General features: G+C 39.9%; 1 protein-coding gene across 1 annotated transcript in view; it reads right to left on the reverse strand.

The window, feature by feature from the left end:
- Positions 1–19,880, reverse strand: part of LRP2 (LDL receptor related protein 2) — a 197,623-nt gene that overhangs the window by 134,181 nt on the left and 43,562 nt on the right. The window contains exons 5-9 of the mRNA XM_005601570.4: positions 10,041–10,151; positions 9,596–9,709; positions 8,293–8,409; positions 6,628–6,780; positions 4,924–5,043 (exon numbers count right to left, since the gene is read on the reverse strand). Coding sequence (XP_005601627.2) covers positions 4,924–5,043; positions 6,628–6,780; positions 8,293–8,409; positions 9,596–9,709; positions 10,041–10,151 — 615 coding nt within the window. The remainder of the gene's footprint in view (positions 1–4,923; positions 5,044–6,627; positions 6,781–8,292; positions 8,410–9,595; positions 9,710–10,040; positions 10,152–19,880) is intronic.

A 19,880-nucleotide genomic window follows, 5' to 3' on the forward strand; every position in this document is an offset into this window, starting at 1 on the left:
AGATTGGTACCAAATATTTTGTTTGACCCTCCAAGTTCACATCCATTCTTCACCTCCTTCACCCTGCTCTCTTCCCTGGGAAGAGGACCTCCACAGCCTATACTGACAGGATTCCCATGACTTCAGGCTAGCAAATTCCCAAGTAAATTATAATGCCTGAAACCACTGTACCCTCAGGTCTAGAATTCTCCAGAGATCTAGGATCTGATTACATTTGCAGCAAATGTAGGAGTTGTAAATTGGGTTCTACCACAACTGCTGGATGGCCCACCATCTCATGACTCCCCAACTAAAGAGTGCAAGAAAATCCTGGGATCAAGCTAATGGTTCCAGTTTTCCTCCAGACCAAGTATAACAACATGGGCCAGCATAACTTTCTTTCGAAGGACTGTGACTAGCCAAAGAAAAAAACCAATCAAATTTGGACATAAAAAGATAAAAGGACATGTGGGTGAAAATAAAAGGACTTCATTGATCTATCTCTTCCACGCCCTCACCTCACCTCAGCCTTGAGAAAGTGCCAACTAAGGCTTCGCCTCAGCAGGAATGAAAGTACAGGACATTCGCCCTCAAACTCCCAGAATGTCATGACCTCATTTTGAATGCAAGACCAATAAAACTACGCCTAAGGGTCTGGAGCCACCCTGGGAGCAGTAGTTCTGATGTTAAACAGAAGAAAACCAAAGGTGGGGAAGTCATAACTAGGAATTCTGGGGTGCAAATGCCCTTCCTATCACCTGGGCTACAAGTACTTTCAAGGTTTGAATGGGTGTATAAAATCACTGCCACTTTTAAGGACTGAATAAAATTATACTCTCCATTATGGGGAAAAATGAAGGCTAATTAATATCCATCATCAACCAAAGTGAAGACTAGAAAAAAGAAAGAAGACTTGAGGCTCTTCATGACGGTAGGAAAGGTAGAGGAAACTGTCTAACACACTGCTTTACAATACCCCCTCCCACTCCATTACCTTTTTCTGTTTTTCTTTCTTTTTTAATCTTTGTCCCCTCCTACCAACAACACTGCTTTGAAAATAATTCAAAAACCACTTTTTAGCTTAGACCCCCTCGGACTCCCTCTGAAGCATCTGGCTATGTGAAATCCCACCATGCTGAATGACCTTCCTGCCCTAACTCTGCACCACAATGTCATTCCGTCAACAAACAGCATGTCCTGTCAATCAGAAACAATAACCCCAGTAAACTGCTTCAGCATGCCACAGAGGCTCCACAGCCAGGTCAAGACTACCAGGGGCACATGAATGGTAGAAAGACACAAGATTTCGTGTCAGGATTATTCAATTTTATTCTTGATTACCACTGAGGCATTCACTGGGGAGCCATGTCTAAGATGATAAATGTTGCGTAGGTTTCCAACACCTGAAGCCTCTGAAATGAGTCAGTCATGCAGAGGATTAGAGCCATACAGAGAGTATTGGTTGAATTGAAATGCCTGAGAGAGCAAACCAAAACAATTCCCCTAAAAGCTCAGCTGAAACAAGTGTAACTGGTTTTATAATGTCATGTATTGAAATGGAGTTCTCCTTAGAAAAAGAGCAAAATCTAGCCTTCTTTGAAATCAGTGTGAAATAAATGTTAACCCGGCTTCAAAACTCAGGAGCGAATGATAGATTCTTGAAGGACAGAGAAGGTCACAGAAAAGGTCTCTGCAGATGTCAGGGGGCCTCACATTCACAAAGGCCCTCAAACATAGACTTTTGAGCTTATCTCTAAATGAGGTTATCTGTACTAAAGTCCCAAGCACATACCAAAGGGATTGAAAGATGCTCCTAATGGAACCAAAAACTAGTGTCCCAGTATCAGACCACACTACTTCCAGTGTGCTATGAAGTGAATGTGTTCTATAAATTCTGAAATTATCTCGTGCACAGAATAATACTGTAATTTTCTATATTACAATCACTAACAGGTTAAATGTAAAAACTTGTTATGATAGGGCTGGCCCCGTGGCTGAGTGGTTAAGTTCGCGCGCTCCGCTGCAGGCGGCCCAGTGTTTCGTTGGTTCGAATCCTGGGCGCGGACATGACACTGCTCATCAAACCACGCTGAGGCGGCGTCCCACATACCACAACTAGAAGGACCCACAAGGAAGAATATACAACTATGTACCGGGGGGGCTTTGGGGAGAAAAAGGAAAAAATAAAATCTTTAAAAAAATAAAAAATAAAAATAAAAATAAAAAAACTTGTTATGACAGTTTTTCATTTCTTATGGGCTGCAAAAAAATTTAAGTGGCCTAGACCTCTGACATATAAGAAGCTCTAGACACTTGGAAATATAACCCAAACCTCATCACAGATTTAGATATTAGAAAAGATGTTGGAAAATGTGCTACCTGGATTCCAGAGTGAAAAAAAAAAAGACTGAGACCAGGTTATGGGGCATCACAAGACTGAACTAGGGATTCTGAAAGAGTAAATCACTTTTACTGAAAAGACTTCATGGCCTATGGAGTTCCAGTGGCCAGGCAGCCCAGCCCCACCTCTTCTTTGGAGATTGAGAGAGAGAAAAAGAGAAAGCTGAGGTAATACTGAGAATGTGGCTTCTGGTATTTCTATGGGAATTCCTTTTCTACTAAAAGAAAGGGAAAATGCCTAGAGAACTAAAAGACTGGAAAAGGGATTGGCAGCAGGGTGGCAGTAAAAGGGAGTGGAGAAAGAAGGCTGACATTTGCCAAAGACAAAGGAGCAGCCTCACACCCACAGATGAGCACCGATCTGAGAAAAATGGGATGCTGCCCTTGCAGCGATGCCAGGAAGCACAGGCAGGGCTTTCAAAGTCAGAAAGCCACCTAACAAATGAAGCCATTCATGTGAAAAGTGTTTTTAAATTACCTGAATCTATTCCCAGTGTTATGATGATGATGATGACAATGATGATAAAACACAAAAAGTGTCCTGTAATCTCATTTAATGCCAGTTTCAGATCATAATGTTTTATTTCTAAAATGTTTTGAAATTTGGGGGCGTTCTTTTTTTATTAAAGGTTGGCTGACCTGAGCTAACATCTGTTGCCAATCTTCTTTTTTTCTCCTCCTCCTCCTCCCCCTCCTCCTTCTTCTCCCCAAAGCCCCCCAGTACATAGTTGTACATCTAGTTGTGAGTGCCTCTGGTTGTGCCATGTGGGACGCCACCTCAGCATTGCCTGACGAGCAGTACCATGTCCACATCCAGGATCCGAACCAGGAAACCCTGGGCCACCCAAGCAGAGCGTGCAAACTTAACCACTCTGCCATGCGGGCGGCCCCCAGGGGCGTTCTTAAATAATTCAGAGTTCTCTCTGAGTCTTTAGGATCTCTTGGGTTGACTTGCATAGAGCACTTGATCTTAACATGTCCTGTTGAATGTAGTTACTTAAGAGGAGCAATCTGATCATAGGCAAACGTTGGGACATGGTCATGATGTTAGAAACCTAAAATTACATACTTTGAACACCACAAAGACAACCTCAATTGGATCGCTTTACCAGGTAGAAAAATCCCGTTTTTCTTGGCATGTGACACATAAATGAGCCCCATTATTATAATTCTCAGTAACACTGAGATATAGACTTTCTCAAGAGATCCAAGTTTAATTCATAAACCAGAATTGATTTCTGGGATTAAAAGATTTACTGGCTATGGGTAGTAGCTATTAAGATAGACTATATTTAATGAAGTATAGTTAAGTTGAAAAGCATGAGCTCAGACTAAAGACTAAATAACTTCATTAGGTTTATCCAAATTCAATATTTGGGTCCAAATTATAATAATATTTTATAAATAATTTCAGAAGAAACACTTTTCTAAAACTATTTCTTATGTATGCCATGTTTACTTTTTTATCCAGAAAGCCCTGAAGAATCTCAAATTTCTAAGGATATCAAAAGAACACATATACACTGAGAAAATTCTGAATCATCTATCTTTTAGAGATCCATAAATGACCACCAAACTTAATTTTAATGAATCATTTCAGTTGCCTTCCAGATGCCTTTTCCCAACACAAGTAAAAGCAAAGTTTTTTTTTTAAACCTCTATGGTCACTTCCTGTTAATATGTCTGTTGTTCACCTATCAAAAATTAGAAAGAAGGAAAAAGAAATCAGAGAATTAAAAATTCATTGTTCAAATCATGAAAACCTGAAAATTGATGCTACTTGGCTATGTCTAATTGTTCCATCATAAGACCCCATCGTAATCATAGTGGGATGCAAAGCTGGCTCACATCAGAATCATATATTCCCCAGTGGGAGAAATAATTCTTACAATTCAGATAGGAGAGATGTGGGAAATATTTGGTGCGCTAGTGTCTAGTTCAAGTCCAGCCACTAGCTGGAAGCAACATGATAAGCTTTCGTTCTTCTTGAATATTAGCTTTACGTAGAGGTGAAAATCAGTGGGATTAACAACCAGCACAGCATAGCCACTAACTAGCCAATGTAGTCAGCTGAGCAGTGACCTGGTGATCCTCTGCTGTGTCAGGTTAGTTAATTGCTGGATCCTGGGGAGATTTGAACATCCTGGAGAAGAGCCAGGGTAGCAGGATAGGGTACTTGATGGGTTCAATAGCCGCATGGAAGTATTTCAGTATTTAACAACTAGTATGGCCATACCAACCCTGCTTCCAAATACTTAAAAAGAAAACACAAAAGACTACCCTCCATCATCGGGTAGTAGACAGGTATACATGTAGCTAGTAAACTCACTCATCACAGAACTCCTTTGCCTTGTGAATCTCACAAAAGCTTCTCAGAGTTAAAATTTTATATTGTCCAGGTTTTCTGTGAGGACTGTGTTGCTTCTTGTTACACAGACCGTCACTCCTATCCACAAGTACAAAGTCCTTGATGTCAGAGATCATGGAACCCTTCAGTGCCACAAGCATGTGATGAAAGACCAGGCGCTCCGACCTGTCACTTACCGACACAGTTACGAGTGCTGTTTTGGTCGACAATAAAACCTGAGGGACAATAACACATCCCTCCATGCGGTGACATGTGGCATTGGTACTCACAGCCCAAGAGAGGACACAAATTCACATCTAAACAAAGAAAAACACTTTGTTGAATGAATGGTGACCTGTAGATACGAGTGATTTACCTATAAAGTAAGAGCTTCTTTTTTCAAAAGTGAAAGCTAAGTAAACAGAGTAGAACCCCAGGAAGTTTGTCACCATTCAAGCCATACTGCAATATTATGCAATAAAAGCTCAACTCATATTTAAAAAAAGAAGTACTTCTAAAGTTATAACTGTACGCAAGCTGAAGTCATCCTAAGTGCTGTTTATGGAAAACTCAGGTCATAAGCCTATCTTTGTGTCTACCCAGTAGAAGGTGCCAAGAATTCCCAAGTGACTGGATTAAGAATAACACTAAAACTGTTAACCATGGCTAGCTTCAAGTGGTAGAATTTTCAGGTAACTATATTTTTTTCTTTCTGTTAATTTTTATTTTCTAACATTGTACTATGACTATATAGCTCTTGTTAATCTTTAAAGCTTTTTTGAAAGGGCTCCCAAATGAAATGGCAAAAGAAAAGTCATAGAAGTCTCTGCATATTTCAATATTGTAAGTTTTTCCAGAAAAAAAAAATCTTAGGGTTACAGTTACATGGCCACTTCTCGAGAACTACTACCTAACTTAGAGAGGGCACTATTGATGGAATCAAGGGCATAAACTGTATTCTCTTGCAGGATAGTCAGCTATCCACAGAGTTGATGGGTTGATGGTGGGAGAACATTCTACAGCCACAGAAAAAGGGGAAAAAAAGAAAAACTAACTCAAAGTATATATCATAGGAACTAGAATCTTCTTTTTTGAGTATAGGCAGACAAAGCCTTTTTCCCTAAGTATAAGGCAGGGAATAAAATCTCCCGAACACCTTTAGAGTCATCAAAATTGCCATTATTTCCATTAAAACCATTCTCCCTGGGAAGGGAGGGAGGAAGCCACAAAAATTTTGAAGCTCCTCTCATCATGAGATGAAGTCTATTTCCTCAGTCCATCGATTCTGGGCATGGACAAGTGACGTGTTTTGACCAATAAGAGAGTAAGCAAACATGAAATAAGCAGAGGCTTAAAAGAGTTTGTGCACTAGAGTTTGCCCTTTCTACCACTGTGTAAGCAAGCCTGGACCAGCCACAGCTTTTATTGCAACATCCTGACATGTGAGTGAGCCGGTCTAGACCAGAAGAACTACCTAGCCAACCCACAGAACTATGAGAAATAATACGTGTTTATTGGTTTAAATGGACTGTCTTGGTATAGTTCATTATGCAAACATCAACTGATACTCTCTGTATTTGAGAATCTGTTATAGAAAAACAGAAACTTTTTTTTTTCTTTTTGAGGAAGATTAGCCCAGAGCTAACATCTGACACCAATCCTCCTCTTTTCGCTGAGGAAGACTGGCCCTGAGAACATCTATGCCCATCTTCCTCTACTTTATATGTGGGACGCCTACCACAGCATGGCTTGCCAAGTGGTGCATAGATCCGCACCCGGGATCCGAACCCGCAAACCCCGGGCCGCTGAAGTGGAACATGTGCATTTAACCACTGCGCCACCAGGCTGGGCCCCAGAATCATCTTTATCTGAATGCTATCCAGATAAATTTCCATACTCACCACAATTTTGTCCTTGAGTGATGTTGCTTTCATCTTCTCCTGCTGGACAATCCAGAGTCCCATCACAAACTTTTCCAATTGGGATGCATTTTCCAGACCCTGGACAAGCCCATTCACCAGGGTAACATTTATGAATATGATGAGTACTGCTTTCTATGGGGAAAAACAAAAGAGAGAGTTACAGGCCATATGAGAGGTAGAGCCAGCTCTTTTTCAATCAACGGTTAAGAGAGGATATAGATCAGGTAGACAAGAGAAGTCTACAAATGACCTATAATTTACAATAAAATTGTGGTTTCTAACTCTATCACTGGCCTTTTATTGAGATTCCAAGGAGTGGCAAAATGGAATTATTTAAGTTCCACTCTTTGTAGGGCAGGCAATCCTCAGCCAGGTAATAAGAGTAAGATGCAGAAATGGGCTTGAATTTGATCAACAAACTAGATTCATAACTCCTAGGAGAAGACTCAGTTATTTAAATCATGAATGATATAACTAGGACTATCAAGGTCACGTCAAGATTCCTGAGTTTTTACTTTGTTTTTGTATTTTTTGGTTGTTTAATTCATTTTGTTTGTTTACTAAAACGTCAACAGTGTAAGAAAACCTATAACCCAAATGTAAGAAGAATACTTCCTGGAAGACGAAAACGTGACACCAGGGGATCTTCCCAGAACAAGTATCACTCTTATTATACCTGGGGCTGGAACAGTACAGGGAACTTGTTTTATGGTGTGGGTGTTAGTAATTTCTGAACTGTTGGAGGTACTGTTAATGATAACAGCAGAGTGAAGGGGATGGATATCATTGGCAATTTCCTTCTCACAGAATCTTTAAATACTTCCCTGCATAGCAGCCTCTCTTCTGACTACCCATCCCTAGCTCCCTCTCACATGTTCCCATGTGGCCTGTCTTCCACCTCTGGATGTCAGTGACTCATTTGGAAACCAGAATTTCAAAACAGAATGAAACTGAAATGTTACCAAAGTTCCAAATCATTTTTAAAGGTTATAAAGTCTAAGACAAATTATGTTTTTCCCTATTTTTCCTCCTTCCCAGCCTACTTCTTTCATAAGATAAATCTACTTAAAGTAAACAATCTTAAAGGGAAAAAGTCAGAGTGGGCTATAGAAGGGGGAGAGACTGTCCTACCTATTTGCCTTAATGATAGGAGGGAAGGGATTATAATTTATGCTATATTTGAGTTCTAGGTCTTTTTAGAAAAAGCTAGCGGAGACATTTGCTTCTTCTCCACCCACTAAGTCCCTTAAAACCCAGCCAATTCTGAGACTTGCTTGTCACACAGATAATTTCTTTTCTTTTTTTTTTTTTTTTTGAGGAAGGTTAGCCCTGAGCTAACAGCTGCCACCAATCCTCCTCTTTTTGCTGAGGAAGACTGGCCCTGAGCTAACATCCATGCCCATCTTCCTCTACTTTATACGTGGGAAGCCTACCACAGCATGTCTTGCCAAGCGGTGCCATGTCCGCACCCGGGATCCAAACCAGCGAACCCCAGGCCACAGCAGTGGAATGTGCAAACTTAACTACTGCACCACTGGGCTGGCCCCTCACACAGATAATTTCTAACAAGAAAAGTAGGAAAAACAAGTTCTGGCAGATACTTTAAGAAAATGCTTTTCAATCAGAATCTCTTCTCCTCCTTACCACATCCATCTTCATCTCCATTATCTGTACAGTCATCCTCTCCATCACAAACCCAGTCTTGACTAATGCAGTAGCCACTGGGGCAAGTGAACTCGTTGCCTCTGCAGGTCTGATAGGCTGGAAGAAAACAAGAGCTGCACTCCAAAGACACAAATCACTTGGAAAAAAACAAAGTGCTCACCTCACTGGCTAAACTGAGATTCTAGAAACTGAAATTTCTATGTCAATTTATCCCTTCAGTATATTGACAAAAGTGAAAAAAAGGAGGAAGTGAAAGAAAAAGAACAGGAGAAGAAACAGAAGATAAAAGCAGCTTTGGGTCCTGGAAACAAACTCAGGTGCCAGGCTGTGTTTCTCAAGATTAAAAATAATACAGTATTGCTATAGGTTGACACAGAACAGAGAATGCAGACTGATAATGCCAACGTCCAACATTCTCTTACTTTACCACAAACACTGTAATTGCTATCTAGAACCAAATGATTCTCAGTCACCTATTCCATGATGTCACACTCTCTTTAAATATGGCCACTGAAATAAGCCCAGGTGCCAGAAAGGAAATCAGGCATGGCTCATAGAAAATTAGGGTGATATTGAAAATATTTAACAATCCCTAAGGCATGGGGAACAACCAATCAAAAGAGGTGTGGAGAAAAATCATACATTCTAGTAAATAAATGACCACAAAAACCTGCCAACTTATTGGAATTAGCCTCTCACAGAGACTTCAAACTACATATTCCACCAAAGTGAGTCCAGAGGTGGCAACAACAAGAGAGAGGTGGTTGCACTGCAGACGACAGCATGGAAGGAAAATTAGAGTCAGAGTGAAAAAAAGTGGAGGCAACAAAAGGCACCTGCACCACACTGAAACTCTCTTGACCCTCCAATTTTAACATGCTAAGAATTTCAAAATAAAGAGGAGAGTTAGGACCACTGCTATTAGGGACCTTCTTATCCCTTTCAAGTCCTTCTCTCACTCTACTATCGAGGGTATCAGACTCATTCCCGAGGTACGGGTAATTTGAGAGTCCAATGATACAGTACACCCTGTATCCTTGTAGCCTAAGGAAAGAATGCAAACTGTCCATCAGCAACCCTTCAACGCTACACAGATCCTCAGGAGATAAAGGAGCCCAGGTCCAGCAACACTGCTGAGGTTCATGCCACGGGCCCTAAATAATCTTCTGGCTCCATCTGCCATCAGATAGTAACCCCTTTGTTTGAAAAGAGTGGTACATTGGTAGGAAAGGAAAAAAAAGCACTCCTAACAACATGACTCAGCATAAGGAAATCACCGTACTGCAAGAATTTTCATCACTGCCGTCTTCACAATCATGGTCATGGTCACAGAGGTAAGCATGAGGGATGCACTCCCCACTGCCACATTGAAACTCGTTCTGCGAGCATATCTTAGCTGGGACACAAGGTTAAGAAGAGAAAGAAAAGAGAGAATTTCAATTCCACTACAGCCATTTAATCTCATAAGAAGATTCTGTCTCAAGTTTAAAAAGAGATTCTGATTATGCAGTAGTATGCTGGTAAATGTTTAACAACCAGTTTTCCAGGAACAAAAAGGCCCTAACTTACAGTGTTTGCCAATTTCCATGGTGTAATTACTCCCACCATGACTGACTTCAAGCTACCCACATGAATTCACTGAACACAAACTTAAGAAGAACTGTGCATAATTGGCCATTATAAGCCAGCTTCAGCCCACCACTGCACATCCTGTGCACATTACTTACTGCAATTGTTCTCGTCAGAGGAGTCTCTGCAATCAGCTTTCCCATCACATACTTGACTAATGTTGTAGCAGGCTCCATTGGCACAAGTAAGCTGTGTACACGTTGGGTAATCTGAAAGAATGGAAATAGTACACAAACCTTAAATTAAGAGATTCCTTCAACAAATATTTCTTGAGTGACTACTAGACACTAGACACTAAATGCTGAGCGTATACTGGTAAACAAAAAAGAGACCTGGTCCCTGGCCTCATAGAGATTACAGTTGGATAGGGGAACGAAACATTAATCAAATAATGACACAAATAGCAAATAACAAACTGGATTGTGTGCCAATGGGGGAAGTATAGCGCACTGTAAGAGTGCATAGCAGGGGGGTCTGGGAGCCCAGGGAGGTCTCCCCTGAACAAGTGACCTGTGAGCTCAGAGCTGAAGAATGAGAAGGAATTTAACTTAGTTCAAAATGGAACCTTCTTTTACACAATACAGACAACATCGCAGGAAACTAGTGTCCCACCACACATGCTTTGGGAAATGAAGGGCCATTTGCTAGTGAGTTATCACAGGTGAACTTTTTAGTTAAAAAGCTTTTTAAAATATTTTGAGGGGCCAGGCCTGTGGCCTAGTGGTTAAGTTCAGGGCACTTTGCTTTGGTGGCCTGGGTCTGGTTCCTGGGCATGGACCTACACCACTCATCAGTGGCCATGCTGTGTTGGCAACCCACATACAAAATAGAGGAAGACTGCCACGGTTATTACCTCAGAGCAAATCTTCCTCAGAAAAAAAAAAAAACTGAACTTCTCTTTTATGGTCTTTTAATACCCTTTTTCTCACAAGTGTGATATCTTTCTTGGTCTGACTATTTCTTTTCATTAAAGATTGTTTTCATAATGATTCTCAGATTGTCTTCAGATTTCTTTTTATTAAAGGTATGTCTTAGCTAAGATCTCAAAGACCAGACAGCACAGTCCCACTTGGAGGCTCAATTCTGCATTTAAGAACCTAATTTGAGCTTTTACAGACATAGATACTTCAGATAAGTCTTTGGATAGTCCCAACGTTTCTTTCAAGGAGGAGCAGTGCACAAAATTCTGTGCTGAAACTGTATTAAACTTGTCCCATGTTAGCAACTTGCACTTTAAAAGAAGAGGAATTCTCAAATGATCTTTTTCCATTTTTTGTATAGTGAAGGAATAAGCACAAATATTCTCATCTCCAGCAGTTCAAAACTAGTCTATTAAGTGTCTTTAAATATCTAAATTGCCAAAGTTACATATAGGCAATCATATATTAAAATGGAAGGCATTTTAAAATTGCTGATTAAAATTTTTAATTTCTTCTTAATTTGATTTTATTTTTTAATGGTCTGAGAACCAGCCACTGCTTAGGGTTACTGCTGTCTTTTCATCATTGAGATGGTATGCATCGTAAATGTGCCTTGAAAGGCTCACACAAGTCTGTTTATTAATTCTCCTTTCAAGAGATGCAAGAGGCCAGTTGAGTCCGGTAAGCAGTTCCCTTCTGCTTGTGTGCAAGATAGCACCTAGAGTCAGTATGTTATCCAGCCTTTTAAGAGCATCAGCAAGCAGGAGAGAAATCTTAGAAAACTCAGCTCTTTGCAATAGATACCTGTCAGGAGGAAAATTTATTTGGGCTTAGACTGTGACTACCTCATTCAAGATGATTAATGTAGATATGAAGGATCTGGGGCAAATATGCTGGGTGGATCTTTTGCTGTCCCTGCAGTGCTTTTTTTTTTTTTTTTTTTTTTGAGGAAGATTAGCCCTGAGCTAACATCCACCACCAATCCTCCTCTTTTTGCTGAAGTAGACTGGCCCTGAGCTAACATCTGTGCCCATCTTCCTCTATTTTTTTGTATGTAGGACGCCTGCCACAGCACAGCTTATCAAGCTGCACATAGGTCCGTGCCCAGATTTGGGCCAGTGGACCCCGGCCACCGAAGTAGAGCGTGCGAACTTAACCCCTATGCCATGGGGTCGCCTGGACTCCATCCTGCTTTTTGAGAGCCAGTGCCATAAAACTGAAATGGGAAGAACTAAAACAGTATCTACTGACCTAACTAAAAGTTTACTGACACGGCTCATTCTCCCAAGAAACAACAAGGCCAGCTTGATGTCGTCAGGGAGAGTATTGGAATGGTCAGAGGTCAGCAGTTTGACACTCAGAATGAGGAACGAACAGCTTTCTTGTCTTCATCCACGTGATAATGAATCTCTCTCAGTCACCCCAGGACCTGCCTCAACCCTTGCACACTTTCTGGTCTCTTCTGTGCACAGCTAACCAGAGGCATACGCCCATAGGAACAACTGCACACAGAGCTCCCTGACTCCACTAAATACTGAAAATATTTGGAAATCTGTTTCCAAAAGTTTTTCCCCCTTTGTAGACCCACATAGAGGGAATGGGTCCAAATTGTTCATACTGAGCAAAGTAAGAAACGAGCAGATTCTATTTCCCTTAAAGATTTTAATTGTTAAAGATGTTAATTAATGAGTTTCAATCTACCCTAGGAAATAGGAAGTCACAATACTTTGAGATTCAGGGATATCTAAAATCTTATTTTTTCGTTTATTTGTGTAACCTTGTAAACTTTCTCCCATGGAGCAAATCCATCATGCAGCTAAAATGTCCTGCAGGATCTAAGTAAAGGGAAAGTATAATAAGAGAGGAGACAATACACAAGAACACCAGAGAAACTCATCCTTCTAAGTTTTGTCTTAGTGGAAAGATTGATGAGTAACTATTCACTAAGTCCCAGACCTCTAAAGTTTACCTGACAACAAAAATGAGAGAACACCTTGGCTCACACCACCTCTCCTCTCTCCCTTCCTTACTTTCTCCAAATTGCAAATGATACATGCACAGTTTTGTTACCCCCAAACTGGGAGTTTCCCCCAAATATACATATTAGATTGGTGCTCGAATATTTAAAAAAGGGGTCGGCTCTGTGGCCGAGTGGTTAAGTTGACACGCTCCGCTGCAGCGGCCCAGGGTTCGGATCCTGGGTGCGGACATGGCACCGCTCGTCAGGCCACGTTGAGGTGGTGTCCCACATCCCACAGCTAGAAGGACCTGCAACTAAGATATACAGCTATGTACGGGGGAGTTTGAGGAGATAAGGCAGAAAAAAAAAAAAGAAGATTGGCAACAGTTGTTAGCTCAGGTGCCAATCTCTAAGGAAAAAAAAAGAAAGAAAAGGAAGATTGGCAACAGTTGTTAGCTCAGGTGCCAATCTTTAAAAAAAAAAAAAAATTTTTTTCTCTGCTAATGATTTGGTTTGGAGCAAGAAAGCTCCATGCTTTGTTTACATGATCAAGGAGGATGTGGTTTGAGGACCTCGTAGACCTCCCAGAATGAAAATCATTCACAGCAGAGTAAGATACAAATAGTAGACACTACTCTTTATCATCGTGACAGGAAGGCCATTTTCAGAATTTGACAAAACAGCCAAAAGAACACAGAAAAGAAAAACTAGCTGATTATAAAGAAAGAAAAGTCATCTTAAAGGTAGATTATGAAACTTAAGCCAAGATTTAAAGGAAAGCAAGAAGTTTCTGATACAAGTCCTGCCCAAACACCTGGAACTTTCCCAGGTCCCAGAGCCATCCTTTCCAAGTTAATCTATGTGACTCTGGTTCCAAGGTAGGCTAATCCAGTCAAAGGAAGGATTTACCAGAAAAAGCTTACTAGTTTGGACACAAGCACTTAGTTGCAAGTACTACCCATAAAGTTAAATAAGCAATAACAATAATAATCATCAATGACATGTATTGAAAACTTTGTGCCAGAAACTTGTCTAAGTTACTCAGTATGTATGAACTCATTTCATCCTCTTAACAACCCTATGAGCTGGATACTACTATTACTCCCATTTTATAGATTTATATTTTCTAGATTTTATATATGTGCCTCTCAGAGGCACAGAGAGGTTAAGTAATTTGAACGAGGTCATACAACTGGTGAGGTGAAGAGCCAGAATTCAAATTCAAGCAATCTGGCTCCACAAAGCATGTTTCTAACTACTACAACAGATACAGCTACTGCTTATAGGCTTCAGATAAGTAATAAAAAGCAGCAAAAAAATTACAGAAGAAAGAATGAAATTGAATGAAAGGAAACAGAAAATTTTTAAAAGATAATATGAAAAGAAAGAGAACAAGTAACCCAGGGGAAAAAAAGGTTTCCTTTCTTCTATTCAGTTTCCTCTTCCACTTTGGGAAGTCTAGAGAAGTGAGGCCAACTTTAGATTTCAGTAATTTATGGCATATTCTACTAAGGACTTCAATCTGATACAATCTAGGAATTCCAGGAACCCTATGCTAGGAAACAGCTTTCCAGGACTCCCAGGACAACAAGAGAGTCAGCATCAAAAAAAAAAAAAACAAAACCAGACCACAAGTAGCAGGGGATCCACCACCTACACCTCAGTCAAACTCAAGTCCCTGAAAAGACTGCCACCAAGGGAATATACAGGGGGACATCGGAGAAGCATTTTCTGCCTCTTTCCAAAAATAATTTGAAGTACCTTTAACTAAAAAACATATACATAAGATTTATAAAATGAAAATAGCAATTCAGCACCTTGGAAAGAGAAAGTAAATATGGTCATCCCAGGAGCTGGGAGAATCAGACTAACGTCCAGTTTAGTCTGAGCAGGCTTTCAGGAAACTGCAGCCAAAAAAGGAAACATGTTAAGTTATTTAGTTTTTCTTATCGTGCTCTCTTTGAACTACTGGGTCTTAAGTCCCAAATCCCCATCCATGGTGACCTGATCTTAGACCTAAATTAGAAACGTGCCTGAGATGCCTGCTCCAAAGAATGTGGATCTCTAAGCCCTCCTTCTTGCCATACTCAGAAGTATCACCAAAATCTGCAAAGGAGGTAAAGACTGACGTAGCTTTAAATTCTTAAAAAATAATGAAAATCTCACATTAGCTCCACTATAGAAGTAATTGGGCAAGAAGATGGAAAATTGTGCATCAAACGCTCCGAGGAACAGTGCGAAGAAGGAAGATGGCTTCTCATGGGTGAACAAACTTCTGTGACGTGCACCAGACTTAGTGGTACTGGTTCTATATAGAAGGAGTTATGGCGCTCTATGTTTTTATTTAGGGCCACAGCACCTTGGTCTCATACTTGTCTCTTCCTTTTGGCTATCCCTAGTGACTCATCTGGGCAGAACAAACAGGCAATGTCCCATGGAGGAGACAGGAAGACTAGCTGCAGCCCAGAATCATGAGAGGGACGACCTTCGAATCACAACTAGAAATGGTGTGGCTCAGTCCCCCTGCTGGGAACCTGCCCCCAGATAATCGCGCACTCATCAGCAAACCACGGCTGGATGAATGCGAGTGTCCTAGAAGCCAGTTATTCTATAGAGCGCTGCCTTCCTCTTCTATTCAACATACATTTTTTGAAATCCACCTTCTTAGACACTGCGCTAAGAATTGGATAAAGTGATAAAATTACAAGTGAAGTAGAAATTCCCGGAGCTTTTTAATATTTTATTCAGCAAATAATTATTGCACACCTATAGGAGTGCAAGGTACTAGAGATAAGGTGATGAACTTCATGAAATCCCTGCTCTCGTGGAACTTACTTTATTTGGGATAGTGGAAGGATAGACATTAAAATAAATGTCACCTAGAAAAAAAATGTTATGGAAATATAGCAGGGTAGAATGCTAAAGAGTGACAGTGAGGAGTAACTCTTTGATAAGGTGACATTTGAACAAGAACTATTAGGTGTAGCAAAACCTAATGGTGGCATTGACAAACATTTCTTTCCAGAGATTGGTGGAGATGAAGGACTCTTTTCACTGAGTTCAAGAAAGAAAGAGAGGGAATGGAGACAGGAATTAAAGACAATTCTAAGTGACTTTGTTGTGAAAGGGAGCAGAGAAATTGGGCAATAGCTGAGAGGGCTCTTAGGGTCTTTGAAAAGATGAGAGATAGAATGTACTCGTATGATGGAGACTAAATAAGAAAGTTTTCTCTTTCCTCGAGGTTTCAGGGCTCTGAATCCTACCTTAATTGTAAGAATGCTAAAAAGGTATGTCTGTGATGTGATACGGAAGATGCAGCCAGTCTCTCTGCTTCTTTCTTACCTGAAGTAGAAAAAGGATAATAAGATCAAGCCTCACAGGGCAGCTTAAATGCGGAACCGAGTTTGAAGAACAATGTGTTCTCCATGTTTGACATGAGTCCAGAGAACAGTTTTTGCCAGCATGTTTATTTCCCTCCAACTGTTCCCTGGTTGGAGTTTCAGCAGTTAGACATATAAAGGAAAACGTGTAAATTCTAAAGTAAAGAAAGTCTGTAGAAATAAAACTTCAGGACAAAGCAGCCCCAGTTACAGGCAGACCAAATACTGCTGATTACCAGCAAGAAAGCCTTCATTGTAACAAGGATTTTACCCTTTCTGTGGCATTCCTAAGGAACAAAAGAGAAGTGCTGCAAACCAATCACAATTAGCAATAGTTTTACTCACACTAAAATCATTCTAATGTGGTATTTGATAAAAACAAAATAATCTGTTTACTTAACCGGGAAGAAAACGTACTATTTTTGAGCAACTGAAAGTCACTGCAATATATTAATTGAATGGCTCATAATTACTGCATTGTTCTGATGTTTATCTTAGACTCTGCATGAGTGGGTTTTCCTTGATGCTAATCCCATTAGAAGTAAAATGGACCGCAGTTTTGAATCTCTCTGTTCCTTAAAATAAGTTAAGTGACAACGTGTTTAATTACAGGTGCCGTTTTACTGATGTCCAGATTAAAGAGTAAAATAACTTAGAGAAAATGAGTTTTCACCTTTTTCACAGCTTTTAATATATATATTCAGAAATAGTTCTCAAATAGTAGAATAACTGAAAATAACTTATGCATATAGGAACACAGCAGACAAAAAGATAAAACATTAAGAAACATTCGTACTACACCAAATTTATTTCAAGGATAACCTTTTTATTGAGACCTTAGTACCCTTGCCTTTCCACCATCTCACCCGTTCTCTTCCCTCCCCTTTCTCTGTCCCCCCAGGAGGACTCTTACATATTATTCTTTGTTCTATAAAAGGAATGTCTGGAATGGACACAAGGTGCTCTATCTGGGAGCTCAACGTCTTGATCTTAGAAGCTTGAAAGGGCAGGGACTATAACATAGGAAGGGATCTGATCTGACAGGCAGGACTATGAAGTACAGAGTCAAGCTTCCTGCTCCTTTTGAATATTTGAGGAAAAGAATCAAGTCCTTGTTTGGAGCTTTTCCAACATCCATTACTATATTTAAGTGGTTTCTAGATGCTTCATGCATTAAGACCTGTACCTACAGACAATCTTATTTCTGAGAAATAGAAAAATAAAAGTCATATTCATAGGCTGATTCTAAGTTTGCCCATAAATAATGATTCCTATGCATCAGGACTGCAGAAATAATGGAATAATGAGTCATGTCTCATGAAAATGATTTCTGGGCAAGCCTTACTTAATCCTTCATCATGTGGGAACACTGTCACTTAAAACAACTAATAAACAGTTGCTATAGATCTGAAGTGACATGTAAAATAGTGAAGTACCTCTATGGCTAAATGGACCTCACTAACAATCTTCAATGGCTGCTAACATCACAAACAGAGAGACGGTTAAACATTGTGTGCCTCCTAATGCAAATACATACCTTTATATACAAAGTGTTGTTGCCCCTCTCCCCCACCCCCACATACAAATCCTTGCATCTGTTCAAGCCAGTAGACTAGTGCTATTCTCAGCTGGAGCAGGGGAGGGAGATTGTGCTCCTGGAGGACATTTGACATTGTGTGGAGACATTTTTGGTTGTCACAACTGGGAGGTGTTGCTGGCTTCTAATGGATAGAGACCAGGGATACTGTTGGATACTCTACAAAGCACCAGACAGCTCTCCACAATAAAGAATTATCTGGCCCCAAATGTCATTAGTACCAAGGTTGAGAAACCTTGCTCTAGATCTAGCTACCAATTTCCAGGAAATACAGGAAACAGGAGAACATGTTAAAGGACATCAGGGGATGCAATGAGCAAAACCCACACTGTAGGAAACTCCAGACAAGTGATGGTTCTTTCAACCAATAAATTGCAAGGGGTAAAAAAAAGAAATGGAAGGCAAACCTACACATTGAAAGACAGCAACCAATTCCAATGTATACATTTTATTTGGATTTTGATTTAAATGACACTAAAAATCCATAACAAGACAATTGGGGAATTTTTAAAACTGACACTATCTGATTATTTTAAATAACAGCTGTTGACTTTTTGGTGTGATCATGATATTCATATGTTATGTTATGTTTTAGTCCTTATATTTTAAGATAAATACTGAATTATTCAAAGGCAAAATTATATGATGTCTGGGATCTGCTTCAAAATAATGGGGAGAAGAATAAAAAGATATAGGTAAGACGAAATTAGCTAGGAAATGATAATTGATATAACTGAGTGATGAATACAAAGGGATTCATTATACAATTCACTGTGCTTCTGCTTATGTTTAAAGCCTTCCATAATAAAAAGCTTTAAACAATAATTTTTAAAAATAACAAAATAGTTAAGTAAGTTTCAGGCAAAAATAATTTGTAAACTTCCATTACTAAAGAAAGTATTCTGAGGGCATGGGCATAGGGTTTAGGCCTGTGTTAAAACCCTGGCTCCTCCAACCTTGCCTCTTGACAATCTTTATAATCTCTGGAAAGTGGAGAGAGTCATCATACCCACCTTGTAGTATTGATGTAAAAATTGCATGAGATACTGATGGGTGCCCCATGAATGGCAATTCCCTTCCCCACTTCTCACAAGAGCACCAAACAAAGAAGGAAAACAAAATGAGTGCAATCCTGCCCCCACCCCAACTACTTTGATCTAGGCCATTCATTTCTTTCTTGTACGAATTTGGCTGTGGCCAGGAGATCAAAGCACTAACAAGGAAGGATGAAGATTCTTTTCTTAACTTCCCCTGACTTATTAGATTTTTTCACTCTCCTCCATAAACAACACATAGCAATAAATAAACAAGGTAGTGACAAATAGGAAAGAATACTTCATTGTAAAACCCCCTTACATGTGTGAGATTCACTTTAGGGCCATGAACCCTGAAGGATTCATGACTTGTATGATTCCAGAAACAATGAGCTATAAATGTGGTTCTCTTTCCTAAACAAATCCTTGTTTCACCAATTACTTGTACTTAAAAAAAACAAAACCAAAAAAACACTTGATTAAAAATTCCTGCCCAGATATTTCATAAAGCTCACTTCCTTTCCTTCATTCCTTTCTATAACAGCTGCTTGCATGCTCATACCCTGCCAGCTTTTTTCCAGAAGTTCCACTGGCAGTCATGAGGCAGTTGTACTGGTGACTTTAGACTTGGCTGCAGAATGTTCACATGGAATAAATCCAAACAGTCTGTTTTGGCTGCCTTCTATTTTCCCAAAAGTAGCATTTCCTTCAGTCTCATTGCATTTGCAATAAAGCACTCATTTTTATCCACTTGTAAATTAGGAATAAAGACACAGGCTGTTGGCTGGTGGCACAGGCCTTTGGGTCTCTCTTAAACTTGTACAAGGTAAAACTTTCTCCTTCTGTAAATAAAGTCCTTCATGAAGACCAATCACTACACTTGGAACCAGAAAACAGGTTGAGCCCTGGCTCTGCCACACATTACACAACCTCTACCTTTTGCAGTTTTAGTTTCTTTATTCATAAGAAAGTATAATAACACCTGCTCTATGTCCTAATTGAGGAACCTAATGAGAATAACAACTGAAATTTATATAAGGCTTTGAA

The sequence above is a fragment of the Equus caballus genome, chromosome 18 (assembly GCF_041296265.1).
Source record: "Equus caballus isolate H_3958 breed thoroughbred chromosome 18, TB-T2T, whole genome shotgun sequence".
In the NCBI taxonomy this organism is placed as follows: Eukaryota; Metazoa; Chordata; class Mammalia; order Perissodactyla; family Equidae; genus Equus; species Equus caballus.